Source organism: Scyliorhinus canicula, chromosome 3 (genome assembly GCF_902713615.1).
Source record: "Scyliorhinus canicula chromosome 3, sScyCan1.1, whole genome shotgun sequence".
NCBI lineage: Eukaryota > Metazoa > Chordata > Chondrichthyes > Carcharhiniformes > Scyliorhinidae > Scyliorhinus > Scyliorhinus canicula.
In genome coordinates, this window is record NC_052148.1 from 254,969,752 (window position 1) to 254,986,306 (window position 16,555).

Here is a 16,555-nt window from a genome sequence, read left to right on the forward strand (position 1 = left end):
CCACATTTTACACCCAGTGGAAGAGAATACTGATGAAGTGTGAGTAGAAACTAAGGGAGAAATTACATTTAAAACTGACGGGCCTTGAGTTTTAAAAAAGTCACTCCAGATGAACCCATTCAGCTCAAGTACTTTGCTACTGTTTTCCACTCTCGTTTAGGGCTTTATCCATTGGGATTCTCCCACTCAGCCATTATTGAACAAACTCGGTTTGTTCTCACTGCAACGACGGAGGTTGAGGGGTGACCTGATAGAGGTCTACAAAATTATGAGGGGCATAGACAGAGTCGATAGTCAGAGACTTTTTCCCAGGGTAGAGGGGTCAATTACTAAGGGGCATAGGTTTAAGGTGCGGGGGCAATGTTTAGAGGAGATGTATGAGGCAAATCTTTTAGGCAGAAGTTAGTGGGTGTCTGGAACTCGCTGCCAGAGGAGGTGGTGGAAGCAGGGACGATAGTAACGTTTAAGGAGCATCTTGACAAATACATGTAGGATGGGAATAGAGGGATATGGACACCGGAAGTGTAGAAGATTTTAGTTAGACAGGCAGCATGGTCGGCGCAGGCTTGGAGGGCCGATGGGCCTGTTCTTGTTCTGTACTTTCCTTTGTCCTTTGTTCTTTTGCCACCCCACCCCGGGGTTTCCTGCTGAAATTGCTACAGACGATGGGGAAAAGCTAGTGGGAATCCACCCTAGAGTTAAACACTCGCACAATGTGTAACTTTCAAAGTGGAGGAACCAGCAACCACCCCCCCCCCCCCCCCCCCCCCCCCCTTACACAATTCCTGGTTCTTTTTCCAGTGAGAACTGCTGAGTGATGCAGACAATGCACAGGACTGGAATCGACGAGCAGGCCACTTGGAATGATTTTTTTTAAAAAGGAAAATGCTAACAGGATTTTAGAGTGGCGGAGATTTTTATTCTTGATTTTCATTAAAAGTAACAAAAACAAAACTGCAGGAGGAAATGTGCCTCCAAAATATTAAAATTTCACATCACGGCCGGAATGGGAAATGGAAAGTTTATCAGCAGCAAGTCGGTGGCTGAGGGATTCACTGGGACCACATGAGAGAGGGAGGGGGGTCATTAATACTGTCCCTAGCCAGTGCCTATCTAGGCAGTGATAAATGTAGGCAATTATCCCCCTCCCCACCAAATACACACACAACCCCACTCTGCCAATATTCACTTTGGTGAGCAGAAACAGAAGTCCCCCTCCCCCATCAAAAAAAATAAAAGGAAAACAAAATGGTAGACTTCACGCCTGTTGTCATTCAATAATACCACCGGCTGTGAACATTGGTAACATGCTCAACCAGAAAACATTGCTTCTGGGGGTTTCTATTTAAACAAAAAAACAAATCTGCTCAATCTCCAGTGGTTACTTGTTATTGCGGTGCAATTTCATAGCTTCATGGGGCTTTGATTAATTTCTGTTTCTCTTGGGCCCCTGGCTGGACTGTATCCAACCTGCATCCTGACTGCTTCAGGTTTACCAAGCGTTCCATTTACACGCTCAGCTTCACTCCGCCCTTTCAGGAAAATGCCAGGCAAATGTGGGACCAGCATTCCCATTGGGCAGGGTCACTTCCCTGAGGAAAACAAAAGCTGGTCAAAGTGGACATACTAGGCTGGGCACGGATTTATATTGCAGGCTTCTTCCTCTGGGGTAGGCCGCATTGCCATTTCGCACAGGTTTTCAGATACTTCTTCGTGCGTATTCCTGTTCACGCATCGAAAAATGAGAGCACGGCTCCCTAAAAGTCAAGAGAGGGCATTTGTTATTCACAGGAGAGTTCCTCACCTCACACAAGCCAGCTTAATGATGAATACAATTGCGCTGATTAAGTATTTGTGGTGAATCACAGTAGCGTAATTCACACTGTATTACTATGTCTCTGTAAGCCCGGCACACGAGCAGTTGTGCTGCTCTGCCACTAGGGGGAGATGCACTGGGAGTGTACGGGAGTTTGTACTGGGCTCCACCCTTAGCTCCACCCACGGCTCCTCCCCCCTAACCGGAAGTATAAAGGTGGATGCTGAGAGCCTGCCTGCAGTTCATCTGGAGTTCATCGTGTCACAGGCAGGCTCTGTTGTAAGACGATTAAAACCACTGTTCACTTCTAACCACGTGTCGCGTGAATTGATGGTCTCATCAGTATTCAACAAAATGTATTGCTTTGGGGACAATGCACCAGTGCTGTGATGGGATCTCAAACAAAAAAATTAGGTCACATTTTAGAGGGGTATCTTCGGTGAAGCAATGGTGTCAAGGCTGATGAGATGCCAAGGCAGGCACATGGAATTAAGATACAAATCAGCCCTGCTCTATTGAAATGTGCTGCTCCTGTCCCTAGGAGGGTTTAATGAACCACTGCCATTGTGAGGACACGGTAATGGGAATTCAAGTGCACTTTCTCCCACTTTCTGAAGGTCAGTTTTTATGGTTGGAGAACTAACCACACTTTGTGTTCACTATCATCTGCACATGCAATTTTCAGGTCTCTTTAAATGCAGCGGTGGTTTCCCTACTCCCAAACTTGGTGACGCGCATGGACAGGAATAAAGGCAAGACCTCAATTTTACTAGGGACAGTGGTCATTGGTATTGGCATCCATTGGTGAAATGTCGGATCCGCTGCCTTGCTAATTGTTCCCCAGAATAATCATCTGGTTTTAGTTTCAGGTAAACGTAATGTGAAATATTGCATCAGGTTGAATATAGTGAAGTTGCTTTCAACGTGCAATTCATCTTCATGGGTCAGGGAAGTTCTTGCAAATCGTCAGAATGTCCAAGTTATTCACAGCCTGGCCAATTCTAGATGCTGTCCTGTACAAGTTGTTTTCTAGTTGAAAATGTAAACAGTTATCCGTCAACATGACTATCTATCAGGACTGCAACGTTCCTTCTATATTTGGTCACGCATGTATACAAATTCACTTATGCATTCAAAACTATTTTTTGATAAGTATGGAAAAAAGGCTTGCAACTAAACAGCACCTTTCAAACCCACAGGGAATCTTAAAGTGTTGTACAACTAATGAAGTTAGTTTAAAACTGTCACAATTATAATATAGGAAATGCACAGCCAATCTGCACAGCAAGCTCCCACAGCAATGCGATAATGACCAGATAATTTGCTTTTTGTCATGTTGATTGAGGGATAAATATTGTTCAGGACACTGAGGATAATTCCACTCCTTCACTTCAAAATGGTGCCACAGGGTGCGGGATTCTGCGACCCCCCGCCAGGTCGGAGAATCGCCGTGGGTTGGCGTGAATCCCGCCCCCGCCGTCCTCCAAATTCTCCGGCCCCCCAAAAATCGGCCCGGCGTGAAACGCGCCGCCCGCCTCGGAGAATGGCGGGGACCAGTGTGACTCAATGGGCCCCGGGGCTGCCCGAATTCTCCAGCCCGCGATGGGTCAAAGTCCCGCCCGTTTCTTGCCAGTCCCGCCGGTGTAAATTCGAGTAGGTCCCTTACTGGCGGGACCTGGCGGCGCGGACGGCCTCCGGGGTTCTTGGGGGGGCGCGGGGGGATCTGGCCCCGGGAGGTGCCCCACTGATCCGCCGGTGGGCCTGTGCCATGGGGGCACTCTATTGTTCCGCACCGGTGGCTGTAGCAGTCCGCCATTGCCGGTGCGGAAATGAAGCCCTCTGCGCATGCGCGGTGTTGACGCCAGTGCACGCTGGCGCTCCCCTACATGTGCCAATTCATGCCGGCCGGCGGAGGCCCTATGGCGCTGGTTGGCGTGGCGCCAAGCCCCTTTTCCTGCCAGGCGGCGGGGTGCAAACCACTCCGGGGTGGGCCTAACCCCTGAAGGTGGGGAGGATTCCGATTACGGCAAAATCCCGCCCAGGATCATTTATGTTTATTTGGGAGGTGCCCTCAGTTTAACGCCTCATTTGAAAGATGGCATCTCCCTCAGTACTGCAGTAGAGTGCAGCCATGATATTTCTGCTGATGTCCTGGAGTGGGACTGGAACTGGAACCCATCACCTTCTGACTCAAAACGCTGACAACGGAGCTCACCGCTGATAGCATGGCAGAGGGTATGTATGGATTTATGAGGGAGCCCTGGATAGTTATCACACGGCTCAATAACAGGCTGAACATGGGAGGTTTTCCTTTTAAAAACCTGTAAGTACGAGAGGAACGTGAAGCTGTCAATGAGATCAAGTCCTTGAAAAGCCTAGAGTATGAAATATTTTTGTTCCTCTGTTGAGGTTAGGTGCGAGTTTGTCAACTGGAAGCAATCTGAAACGTACTTGGTCAGGTTCTGCAATGTGATGACAATCCAGCTGTCTCAGTCTCCACCATTTAAACAGATGTTAAATAAATCTATCCTTACCCCTCTGCCTTTGCACAGACAGATTTAAACAACTGTAACAATGTCATGTGATGAGAGGACACTAGGAGCCTGCGTGTAAGGTTTAGTGAGACCTTTAATGATACTTTAAGTAAGAGGGTTCCCTTAATGTGACTATATGGAATAGATAATTAAGGGAGACCCCTGATTTCAGAATTAAAGATTTTTGACTTGTTTGCCCTTTAAAATTCCCAATCCCCATCCTCTGCCCTCTCCATTGACACATCCCTCTGCTTCTCCTTTGCACCCCCAAGAAAATATCTGCCTCCCCCCCCCCCCCCCCCCCCCCCCCCATGAGAACCAATGGTTCTTCACTAACTATTGGAGCACAAACCTCCAGTCCTTGACCCCTTGCTGTATTCCAGGAATGGCAAATAAAATCATGATGTGAAACCATCTGATGTTATCAGCTGAGGTATGCTCCTGCACGCACTAGCATCTTTCATGATCTCAGGATGTCCCAAATCCCTTTACAGCCGATGATATACTTTGGAGTAATGTAGCAAAGCAAAGCTGACAAATTGGGCACAGTAAGGTCCCACAAACACGTTGAGTTAAATGCGATAAATCTTCTTTGATAGCATTAATTGAGCGATACATTTTGGGCAACGCACCTGGAGAACACCACTGCTTTTTCGAAAAGCACCATATGATATTTTGAGAGGGAAGAGGGGCTGTTGATTAATGTTTCGCCCGTGAGCCATTTTATGTGCGTGTTTCATTGTAGGAACGACACTTTCCATCTGATACTGTTAACATGTTGGTTCTGATAAAATCACCGATTTTAACAGTCGTTAGTTAACCCATTCAGCACAACACGGTGTCTACCCTTTAAGTGTTCTTTTTGCAATTCAGAATATTGTAACACACAATGTGTAAAGCACCCTGGATCAAGTACAAGCAGTCCTATTATTCTTTTTTGGGTCACCTATCTGTCAGGCATTTTGGAATGCTTTATTAGAATACAGGGCGCGTAGAGAAATCTCCAGTTATTAAAAACCACCGGCTGCTTTTCTGGCATCGTCTGACCAGGTACATTGTTCCAGAGAATGTGAAGGATGCACAGACTGAAAGGCAGCCACCTGAAAATGTAAAATTATATCTCTCATTATAGGCTGCCTATTGATCCTATTTATGAAAACGATGCACTCAACCTGTCCTTCATTACAGGGAATCTTTCCTGCAATGTTATTTGATTAGTTTGGCTACTTCGTTCATAAACTTCTGACCTTGCTGCCTGCATACCAAAGCTATTTTTAATAAGTGCTCAGAGCTGCCTTTCACTACATTCTTTCTGACCTGGCTGGTTGGAGATACCAGAGCTAATTATTGCTTCTGCACGCTCAAGGTATTGCTTGCTCGACAATAGATAGCAATAGCCCCACCCTAGGGTATCTCTACATTCAAGTAGGGTAGAAAGACATCAAGGGTAATTTTCACCTTGTAGCAACCTGGAAGCACAGATTGCTCATCTATTGGGTGAAACATTGGTGGGTCCTTCAATGGGTGGGTGATCCATCTTACTCGCAGACAGCGAGGGTAAAAATGACTCCCATCGTCTCTCAAATAGCAGATTAGCTTTTGAATCCTGAATGCATTTATTTGAAGTGCTTCTCTGTCTTTTTAAACTGGCTTAAAACAAATGGGCAAATACCACAGTTGAAATAGCAACGTGAAATCCCCTCCCTCCCCACCTGTGTAACTGCAGGGCCAATGTATAAACAAATGTTGATCACTGTTCTCAACTGTTTACCCTTCTTAGTGGATTGGCAGCCAGCTACTCCTGGGGGCTCTCTCACTGGGCCACTTGTAACAGTGTTCTGCAATTCATTCTGTTGGTAATATCATTGTTGTATTTCTTATGTACTGGAAGACATGCTATTGGGGGGTTTGTGAGTATGGTAATTGAAGTAAGAGACAGGGTGGCAATGAGAATTGGTTGATGTGGTGATGAACTAGAGGGACTTCAAATAGATGTTTACATAAGAGTAGATTTAAATGTGTTGTTTTGATTCAGAGGAGAATATCCGAAGGTTACAAGAAAAGGTGCGAGGAAGTAAAGAAAAGGAAAGATAGGGTGAATTTACATGTCTTTTAAATCCTCAGAGGTAAAGTTAAAAAATTGTGCTTGCGAGTATTTCTAAAAGAGACTGGGTGAGACAATGGAGAGATCAAAGGGAAAGGATGTATTTAAGGAGATACCTGTTATTTAGGACAGCAGGAATAGCTGATGAGAAGTCCCAGAAAGCAGCATGATCAAAGTTAAACCTGAAGAACTAGCTGCTGCTAAACTCAGAGGACACCCCAAGTGAAAGAAAAATGGCACTGTGCGGTAAAATTACTAGGATTCTACAGATTTTAAAAATCTATAAAGAGTTGCTAAACAGAAAAGGGGAAGGTTAGCTCTGAGGATACTTCAACAAAGATCCTTTTGAAAGTACATTTACTGTGTGAAGCCATTTTTGTGTTCAAGTGAAATTCTGTTTTTTTTATTTTTTAATGAACATTTACTTGACTATAAAATCATCACCAGTAGTCGGGGGCATCAGTTCTGGATTGCAGAACCTCTCTTCGTACTAAAAAGTGTTTCGGCAGCTGCTTCACGTTTCCCTTCTGGGATTTGGGGAAGCGCGGCATTTACCATCAGTCGTGTCATAACACCGATAAATACCCCCCCCCCCCCCCCCCCCCAAAAAGATTGCGCCGTACGGTGTCCATCCCTCACAAGAAGGGTCAGGACCCGTAAATGGCCTCGATGCCTGAAAATGGTATGAAATGCAGAAGATTTCAATCATTGATACCATGAGGTTCCCACTACCAGCAGCTCAGAGGAAATACAACAGAAATAAGTTCCTGTTGATTTTCAGAAGTTATCTGATAAAATTGCACTTGTGAAGCTTTCCAAGAAAATAAAGCAAGAGAATTAATGGCAAATTAGCTCGCTGGTTGAAAAACTGTTTTGGGTTATAGAAAGTAGGAAGTGAGGATGGAAATATTGTTCAAAAAGAGCGGCGAGCTAAATTCTCAGGGGGAACTGATCATGTTATTCATGTAGAAAAAAAGCAGAGGTCCTAAATTATAATATTTGCTGATGGCAATCAGTTCTGTGTGTGGATGACGTATGGATGGGAGAATGACAGAGAAAGAAATCTGGATCAATTTAGTGGATGGGTCAAGGGCTATAGGAAGGATTCAATGGAGATAAAATATACAATGATGGAGTAAATATGAAAAATATGCACACAGAAGGCATTCAAATTTGTTTTTTTTGCAACTGCAGACAGGAAGTCAATTTGGGTACAATTATTGACCACATGCTAACATTTCAAAAACAAAGAAAAATTTACATTGATGTTCTTTATTTCATCACCTCAGGTGAGGGATCATCCAAAAACCTAATTGTGAAGTAGGATTTACCTCAAAAATATTAATAACTGAAAACAGGCCAGTGTAACTGCAGAACTCATGAGTAAAACTTCTAAGATTTAAAATAAGTTAAATTCGTAATGTAAACTCCTGAACACATTTGACAAAATCTAAATAATTGAGAAATCGATGGAGAGGAAGGAAATTGCATTTGCATAGCGCCATCCCTGATATCAGAATGCTCCAAAGTGCTTCAGAGTCAATTGAGATCCAGAGTAAATTGAGGTTCAATCACAGTTATAATACTGGGGAAAAAAGGCTAAAAGGCCCCACAAATAGTAATGAGATACTGTAGGTAACAATGATCTTCTGTAAAGCTGCCACCATCCTGTTATGAAAGCAGGCACCCAATTTATTTACAATATTCACTTATTCAAATAAGAATCTTCTTCTCCCTGTGAGGATCATGAAAACTCATCTAGAAACGGGGAGTGCATGCACTATGTCCTGTGTGAAACAGTCCGTTTGCAAATAGAATCATAGAATTTTTATTATTATTATTAACCTGCACATCTTTGGACTGTGGGAGGAAACTGGAGCACCCGGAGGAAACTGATGCAGACACAGATAGAATGTGCAGCCTCTGCACAGACTGCGACCCAGGCTGGGAATTGAACCTGGGACCCTGAGGTTGTGAAGCAACTGTGCTACCGTGCTGCCCCAAATTCAAATTTCACCATCTGCTGTGATGGGAATTGAACCTGGGATCCCAGAGTATTCTGGGTCTCTGTTGCAGTGACAATACCACTACGCCACCACCTCCCCTAGTAAAATAAAGGGCCTCAATATGATAGGGAGACAATTCGAGGTGATGTTGCATTGGATGCATGAAAGGATAGATAGGAAGGAAGTTGTATTAGTATGGTGCCTAATTTCACCCTTCCAAAAGAACATCAGTGTACCGGTGTATGTTCCTTGTGGTGGGAACAAGTGCAAGAAAGGATGCCACATTTAAAAATATAAGTCCCAATATCAGGTAAAATGACCACAGTTGCATGCCACAAAATAATGCCCATCAAGCTGATTCACATGTATCACATACCCTGGCCGAGCTTTTGCATTCAGTAATTCTTATTCATAACTATACTCAATGAAGGATGAATTCTTGCTGCAATATGTATCTGAAATTCTAATACCTGGTATGTGCTACAGATTTTAGTCCAAAATCCGATCGGCATCAGGCGGCAGACCTGTCCCCAGTCTCTGGTCCTACCCTGCCTGCTTTAGTGGGCTTCTCATCCCGCACTGCCGGGAACAAGCAAACAGCTGATATGCATTCATGAGAATGTGGTTAATGGGCTGGGAGCCCCAATCTCCATCCCCCTGTCATGCTCTGAGCCGCACAGCAGAAACTCCACCTGGCGTATGCATGTTTACAAGCACAGTCCTAGTGCACTGGACTCCGAGAGGGGTCAAGGAGGTTAGCACATTGTTCCTCGAGCACGTCTGCTGCTGCCAGGTTGCAGTGGGGGGAGGAGGTTACCCCAAGGGTCTTGGGCATTGCGTGGGCTCGGGTTTGTGGGTAAGGAGTTGACCTATGTCTGGACCGTCCCTTCCACCCCTAGGAAACACGAAGTTCACTCTTGACATGGTGACCTGAGGCAGCCCTCTGTTCAAGATCTTCATCTGACCTGTTTAAACTCTGAAGTGGCCTTCTCACTCTGATGTGCTCTGTCTGACAGCTGATGAGAAGGTCAGACAGTTCATTGAAGATTCAAGCCAGGAAGATGTTCTCTTTTGTCACACTTGCTCCCTCAGCTCTATGCTTATCAAACTGCTGCATTTTGAAGTGTCAGAGCCTTCCTGGAAAGCCCACAACACTTGGAAAGCTTTAAAATGCCTAGCATTCATTCAATTTCACAGTGCAGTACCTTTAACTAGCCTTTGATTGACAGTTTAATGGTTTAAACACAGCTGCCAGGGATTTGTTTATTTATCTTTCCCTTCATGCTTAAATGCATCTGAAGTGCCTTCGATTGATCCTAACGGGGCAATGTTTATAAACATTCTTGTTCAGATTGACAGCTGATGGCCTCTTTAACAACACTAAGCGTTTTTTGCGGTTAGAGAAAAGGAAAGCACTTAGCTGCTTTGAATTGGCCAGTTCAAAATGGCGGCCCGATACCAGTAAGTGCTGGGAAACCAGCTTGTTCACCGTTATGTATCATTTTGCATAGCAAAGGTCTGAGATTTCCACCTCAATGTCGCCCCTAGTGTCAGTGGGACACAGTCCTGATTCTCTGCTGGTAGGAACACTGAGTCGAGGAACGGAGAATCCCGCACAAAATATTTGTGCCACTTCGTAGACAAGAGTTACAGTTTATTCCAGGGAAAATATGGCTGCATCATTCGCAAATTACATAATTCGACTGCCAAAAATGACAAGAAACCAATACTGACTCGATTCTGAGAAGTGTGCAAAATTGTTATAAAAAATTTTAATTTCGTCCAGGTCCAGAATTAATTACGACTTGCTTTCTGTTCTAAAATGCAAGGCTATAATATAAATACATAATCATTATATATAATACTAATAATTTAAAGGATGCCATTATTTCCCAGATGGAAAATATTACTTTACTTAAATTTTTGTAATTTTTCTGTACCTTTACTCTGCAGTTTAAATTAATTTTAAATGGGGCAAAGAAAGATGGCAGAATGGAATATTTTAACGGGTGAAGTCAATGGGCTTTTGAATAGCTTGTCTGATTTTCCAGCCCCACTCCCTCCATGACGGGGCCGGAGATCAAACAGAGCGGTCAGAAGGGTAGCCAACAACTGATGGCTTCATTTATCTCTGGGCAGGAAATAGCCAATCTTGTTGGACCAAAATCCTGCTACTCTACAGCAAAATGACCTCATCTCACTGGGGTTAGGCTAAATTTGGGACATCCTACCTGTTCCACATGAGACGGTGCATTCACTGCTTCCAATTTGTTTCCAATTGAACTCCCTCTTTTTCCTCGTCCCCTCTCCCCAGGAGTGAGGCACTTTTTCAGGACCCGTTTGGTAATCTCTGGACTGCAGCTGATTTGCGTGCACTCCACTCACAAAGTTTTCCGCCTCTCTTTCACGGAGGTCATAAACGTCGCCCTCAACTCTGTACGACAACTGACCATTGAAAGCCTCTCCTGGAACGGACAGAGAGGTTTCAAATTTTACATCGGAAGTAGCAATCAAAATTAAAACTGATGCAGTTCAGCGGGAGGGTTATTAGATCCAGGAGGATCAGCCGAGTAATCTTCAGAATTGCCCCTGCTTTGCCAGCACAAGGTTGATGTCAGCGTGCCGAGGAATTGAACTTCAGCTGCACTAATTGGTGAAGTTATGATAGGAGAAGATCAGAGCAAAACCAAACCCCATGGATGTTAAATGTTATAAAATTCCTTGGTGACTGTCCCACATATCTCAGATAGAAAAGGGGATAGTTATGGCTTTACTCGTGGCAAAGCTGACAATTAAAGTCACTGAAAGGGTGACTCGGAGAAACTGAAACTTTCCTCTGCGCAATTAGTGAAGTTAAGCTGGTAGATAGGGGCAGCTCTGAAGAATTACCCAGCCATAGTTCAGAACAACATCAAGGAAACAACACTGCATATTTGAAAGCTAACTACAAAATTATAAAGTAACATACATCCTATGTCTAGTTATTGAGGAGCAGCGAGTAAATTCAGAAGCTGCACTGGCCGAGGTGATGGCATAAAACTGCAGCAGAAATGAGTGCCAACAAACTGACCTTGTGCTACTCTACTCATGGCACTAATGGGGGGTGTTTCTTCAAGATGTGTTTATGAGCACCTTCCCATGTGGTCTCCTCCAATCAATCTTGAAGTGATTTGCAGAAACCCATGACCATTTTGTCGACCCAGAACCTGGTAATCTCCAAGGCAACAATGGGAGTAATTAAGTGAGGTGATGACTGATCTGTGTTACTGCTAATTTAACTGCAGATGCCACAAGTTCTGCCATGTGTGGAGAAATGTTGGTGCAGGACATTTATTTATTTATTTATTTCTTAATTTTTTATTTTTTAAATTTAGATTAGCCAATTATTTTTTCCAATTAAGGGGCAATTTAGCGTGGCCAATCCACCTACTCTGCACATTTTTGGGTTGTGGGGGCGAAACCCACGCAGACACGGGGAGAACGTGCAAACTCCACACGGACAGTGACCCAGAGCCGGGATCGAACCTGGGACCTCAGCGCCGTGAGGCGGTTGTGCTAACCACTAGGCCACTGTACTGCCCTATGCAGGACATTTATAAGCTTCTTTATGGGGAACCACTGCCCACTTTGGCTTGGTACACTTTTGTCATTTTTGGGGGCCTCAAAAATGTCAGGTACCTCAGTTTTATTCTTAGTGTGTGGGCACTTACCCTTCCATTTCAAAGCAGGAGCCCTCCAATGTGGTTTACTCTTAACTGTCCTCCGGAATGCCCTCGTAAACCACTCAAGTTCAGGGGTAAGTAGGGAATGACAACAAATGCTGGCCTTGCCAGTGAGATCCATATCCTTTGCAGGAATATAAAAAGTCACTGTGCACTTATCAGGATTGGTGAGGGAGGGCCCAGGCGGGCACATCCTAAAATGCATGTTAGGATATGTGCACACATTCACTGATTTCCAAGGACCAAATTCTGTATGACATGCCAGTTTTCTTTAGATGTTGTTGAGAAGAAGCTCAAAGGATATATTTTTAAAATCCATATATGGTGTGCCAGGTAGAATGACTTATGGTGTGTGGGATAGAGTGGCATATGGAATGTGGGGTAGAGTGACTTATGATGTATGTGGTCAAGTGCCATATGGAATGCAGGGTAAAGTGGCATATAAGGGTGGCACAGTGGCATGGTGGTTAGCACTGCTGCCTCACAGTGCTAGGGAACCGGGTTCAATTTCAGCCTTGAGTTATTGCGTGGAGTTCACACATTCTCCCCGTGTCTGTGTGTGTTTCCTCCGGGTGCTCAGGTTCCCTCCCACAGTCCAAAGATGTGCAGGTTAGGTGGATTGGCCATGCTAGATTGTCCCTTACTGTCCAAAATGGTTAGTTGGGGTTATGGGGTTACGAGGATAGGGAGGGGGCATGGGTCCAGGTAGGGTGGTCTTTCATGGGGTCGGTGCAGACTTGATGGACCGAATGGCTGCCTTCTGCACTGTATGGATTCTATGGTTCTATGACACTATGTGGGGTAGAATGGTATATGGAATGTGGAGTAGAGTGGCGTATGGAATGTGGGGTAGAGTGGTATATGGAATGTGGAGTAGAGTGGCGTATGGAACGTGGGGTAGAGTGGTATATGGAATGTGGAGTAGAGTGGCGTATGGAACGTGGGGTAGAGTGGGGTATGGAACGTGGGGTAGAGTGGCGTAGAATGATGTATATGATGAAATGATAGGTCATTTTGATCACTTTGACAGTGGCCATAATTTTCTACTAAAAACAGATACTTATTTTTATGTACTGTCATATTATGGGACCCTCAGCCTTGTATTTTTGCACCAGTTTCACAATGAAGAAATATTCTAACAGTAACATTGTCTTGTGAGAACAAGAACTTACCTAAATGTTGACCTGATGTCTGTGATAGTGAATGGCTGCTGACAACATTGTCAGTCGGTAAAACATATTCATACTGCACCTTGGGGTTTGCCTGTTGATATATCACCTGGAAAAAAAAGTTAAGAAAAATAAAACTGTGAATCTAAATAGAAAAAAATACCTTTGATACACCACAAATGTGATTCAGCATGAAAATTAATCAACAAAATATTTGGAGGCTCAATTCTGGTTGAGCATTCAGAGTGATGAAATCACTGGCATCATATTAGCATTCTTTCCAACCACTGACATCATAAAAGCCAAGATTTGGCTGTGAACATAACTGGGAGGTTAATGGAAAATTAACTATCATACATGTGGAATCTCATTCCTTCAGGTTTCAATTGTTGTTGGAGATTTAAAACAAATTTTCTTTTGACAGTATTTATAGCACAAAAACTAGCCATTTAGCTGACCATGTTGTTTTGATCCCCATGGGGAAACTGTAAACCAAAATAATTAAATGTACCAAACAACCCCAAAATGAAGAAATTACTAACAATATTTTACTTTTTGTAACTTTTATATGAATCAGAAACAATACAAATTACGCACAAATTAATTGGAAAACGATCCTTCAAATAAAAGGTAAATTTCACTTTAAATTGTCAATACAACAAAGATAAATCTTAGACAACCCCATCACTCCCCGTTAACATGTGGCGCCACTGGAAGTTTCAAAGTTCTCCAACTCAGCCTCTGGAATATAGGGGGCGGGATTCAAATCATACTCATGTCAGCCATATTCCACTTGAGAACCCTGGAGACGGTCATCGCCAGAATGACATGCCTGCAAACCCTTCTTAGCTAGGCTCACAACAGTCTTGATGACACAAATTTCCAAGACTCCTTTATCTGAATCCTTTGATGAACCTCATTAAATGGCCTAGTTGCCTCTGGCAACACTGAAGCACCTCCGTAAACATCGCAATCTCTACTCCAATCCTATCTCATTGTATTACGTATACCATGTCTCGTAAAAGTGCCCTCTCTGTTCTTCCCTTGCTGTAGCTTCTGTGTCTTGTGTCGCATGGCGTCTGTATCTTAACTTCCTTCTTGATATTGCTTCCAGGTCAAGGGTTGCCAGGTCACATGCATCAGTATTTCTTATTATCCAAGAAAATTATAAGTGATCCCTTTACAATTGATGCAAACTCTTAAAAGTGCCTTTCAAAGATTCTTAAAACAAATGACAGATTCCACAGAGATTTTAAAGAAATTACATAAATTCCTTACTGTACTACTGGTGAGTCAAATATTGTCGCAATGTCCATGTTGATGTTTATGTTCCGCACAAGCTTCCTTTGATCTTCCTTCATTTTAAGTCAATCAATTAAAATTGCATTTAAAAAATGTTTTTCTTTCTATATCTTTCTTTCTATCTCTCTTAATCCAATCTTTGTTCCTCTCTTATTTCTCTTTGACCCAGATTTTGCAGTCAGTGGTGAATGAATGAAACTTTCTGTCCAATACGATTTCAGCGGCCTTTGGGCGTGATCAGACTTTGGGCGTGATTTAACCAAAATGATTCTTAGTGTGATAACAAGTGGGAACTGCTGCGAGCTTCCTGATGCCCGCCCGGCAAGGCCGTCACTGCGATAAAGCATTTATTGGTCCACTTATCGAGGCCCCACGGGCTTCTCGCCGCAACTCATGACCCCGCCGGCCAATTCGCCAGGACTGTGTTCGCCAGCCTCCTGCTAACAAGGGAGAGCAGCACTTAAACCGCTCCTGCACAGCCAACTCACTCAGCTTGCAGCCAAGCTGCCGAGATGACCAGCCCCACGATTTGAGGATGCTGGCCTGAGCAGACTACTCAAAGCAGTAAAGGCCAGACGGAATGCCATGTTCCCCCTAAGGTCTCAGAGGGTTAGCCAGAGGGCAGACAGTGCCTACTGGGAGGAAGTAATAATAATAATCTTTATTAGTATCACAAGTAGGCTTACATTAACACTGCAATGAAGTTACTGTGAAAAGCCCCCAGTCGTTACACTCCGGCGCCTGTTCGGGTACAATGAGGATAAATTCAGAATGTCCAATCCGCCTAAGAAGCACGTCTTTCGAGAATTGTGGGAGGAAACCGGAGCACCCAGAGGAAACCCACGCAGCCACGGGGAGAATGTGCAGACTCCACACAGACAGTGAACCAAGCCGGGAATCGAACCTGGGACCCTAGCGCTGTGAAGCAGCAGTGTGAATTCAGAGGAGCGTGACCAGGAGGACCGGCTCTCAATGTCTCAAGAAGGTCAATTACCGCCACTGGGCCGCTCAGGAGAGTTTGCACCTGACCCTCAACCCCCACCCCCCACCCCAAGAGAATGTGACTGGCTCCACCCCGGCCGGACACCATTCTGTGCCCCTGGCCCACCCATATCCAGCAGTGTGGGTTTACCTATCCCATATATATAATGAAAATCTTTATTATCACAAGTAGGCTTACATTAATACTGTAATGAAGTTACTGTCAAAAGCCCCGATTCGCCACCTTCCAGTGCCTGTTCGGGTACACAGAGGGAGAATTCAGGATGGCCAATTCATCTAACAAGCACGTCTTTCGGGACTTGTGGGAGGAAACTGGAGCACCCGGAGGAAAACCCACACAGACACAGGGCGAACGTGCAGACTCCCCACAGAAAGTGATCCAAGCCGGGAATCGAACCTGGGACCCTGGAGCTGTGAAGCAACAGTGCTAACCACTGTGCTACCATGTTGCCCACACTGGTGCTGTACTGTACCAGTTTACAAGCATGACAGTTTCTCAAAAGTAATCAGGGATGGGTATTGAATGCTGACCTGGCTGGTGATGTTGACAGCTCAGGAACAAAGAAAATAAATATCACTCGCACTTGAATGGACAGACCCCAACCTGTTTTGAAAATGATTGCAGAGTAATTCATAGTTAAATACCGCAACTTCTAATTCTTTCATCAATTTTAAGCCAAGTCTATCATTGAGGTACCCGTTCCGCAATACAGTGTGCATGAGTGGACATTGGAAGCTGCTGTCCGATTTACTCCACAATGACAGCGTTTAACAATGATGTGTGCTGTAGTATCACCCTCATTCTTACCACTAAAACCCGGGCTAACTTGTGGTTAATTTGCTGCTGAATTCCATTCTAATTTACACGCTCTTAGACTTTGTACTATTCCGAATAAGGAG

General features: G+C 44.3%; 1 protein-coding gene across 4 annotated transcripts in view; it reads right to left on the minus strand.

The window, feature by feature from the left end:
* The window catches only part of LOC119963457 (thrombospondin type-1 domain-containing protein 4-like), a 516,684-nt gene that overhangs the window by 34,310 nt on the left and 465,819 nt on the right, over positions 1–16,555 (minus strand). For all 4 annotated transcript variants that reach the window (XR_005460109.1, XM_038792615.1, XM_038792613.1 and 1 more), the window contains 3 exons: positions 13,355–13,460; positions 10,692–10,925; positions 1,628–1,757 (listed from right to left, as the gene is read on the minus strand). Coding sequence is in view for 3 of the 4 variants with exons in the window: in XM_038792615.1 (XP_038648543.1) it covers positions 1,628–1,757; positions 10,692–10,925; positions 13,355–13,460 (470 nt within the window). In the remaining variant the exon portion in view is untranslated. The remainder of the gene's footprint in view (positions 1–1,627; positions 1,758–10,691; positions 10,926–13,354; positions 13,461–16,555) is intronic.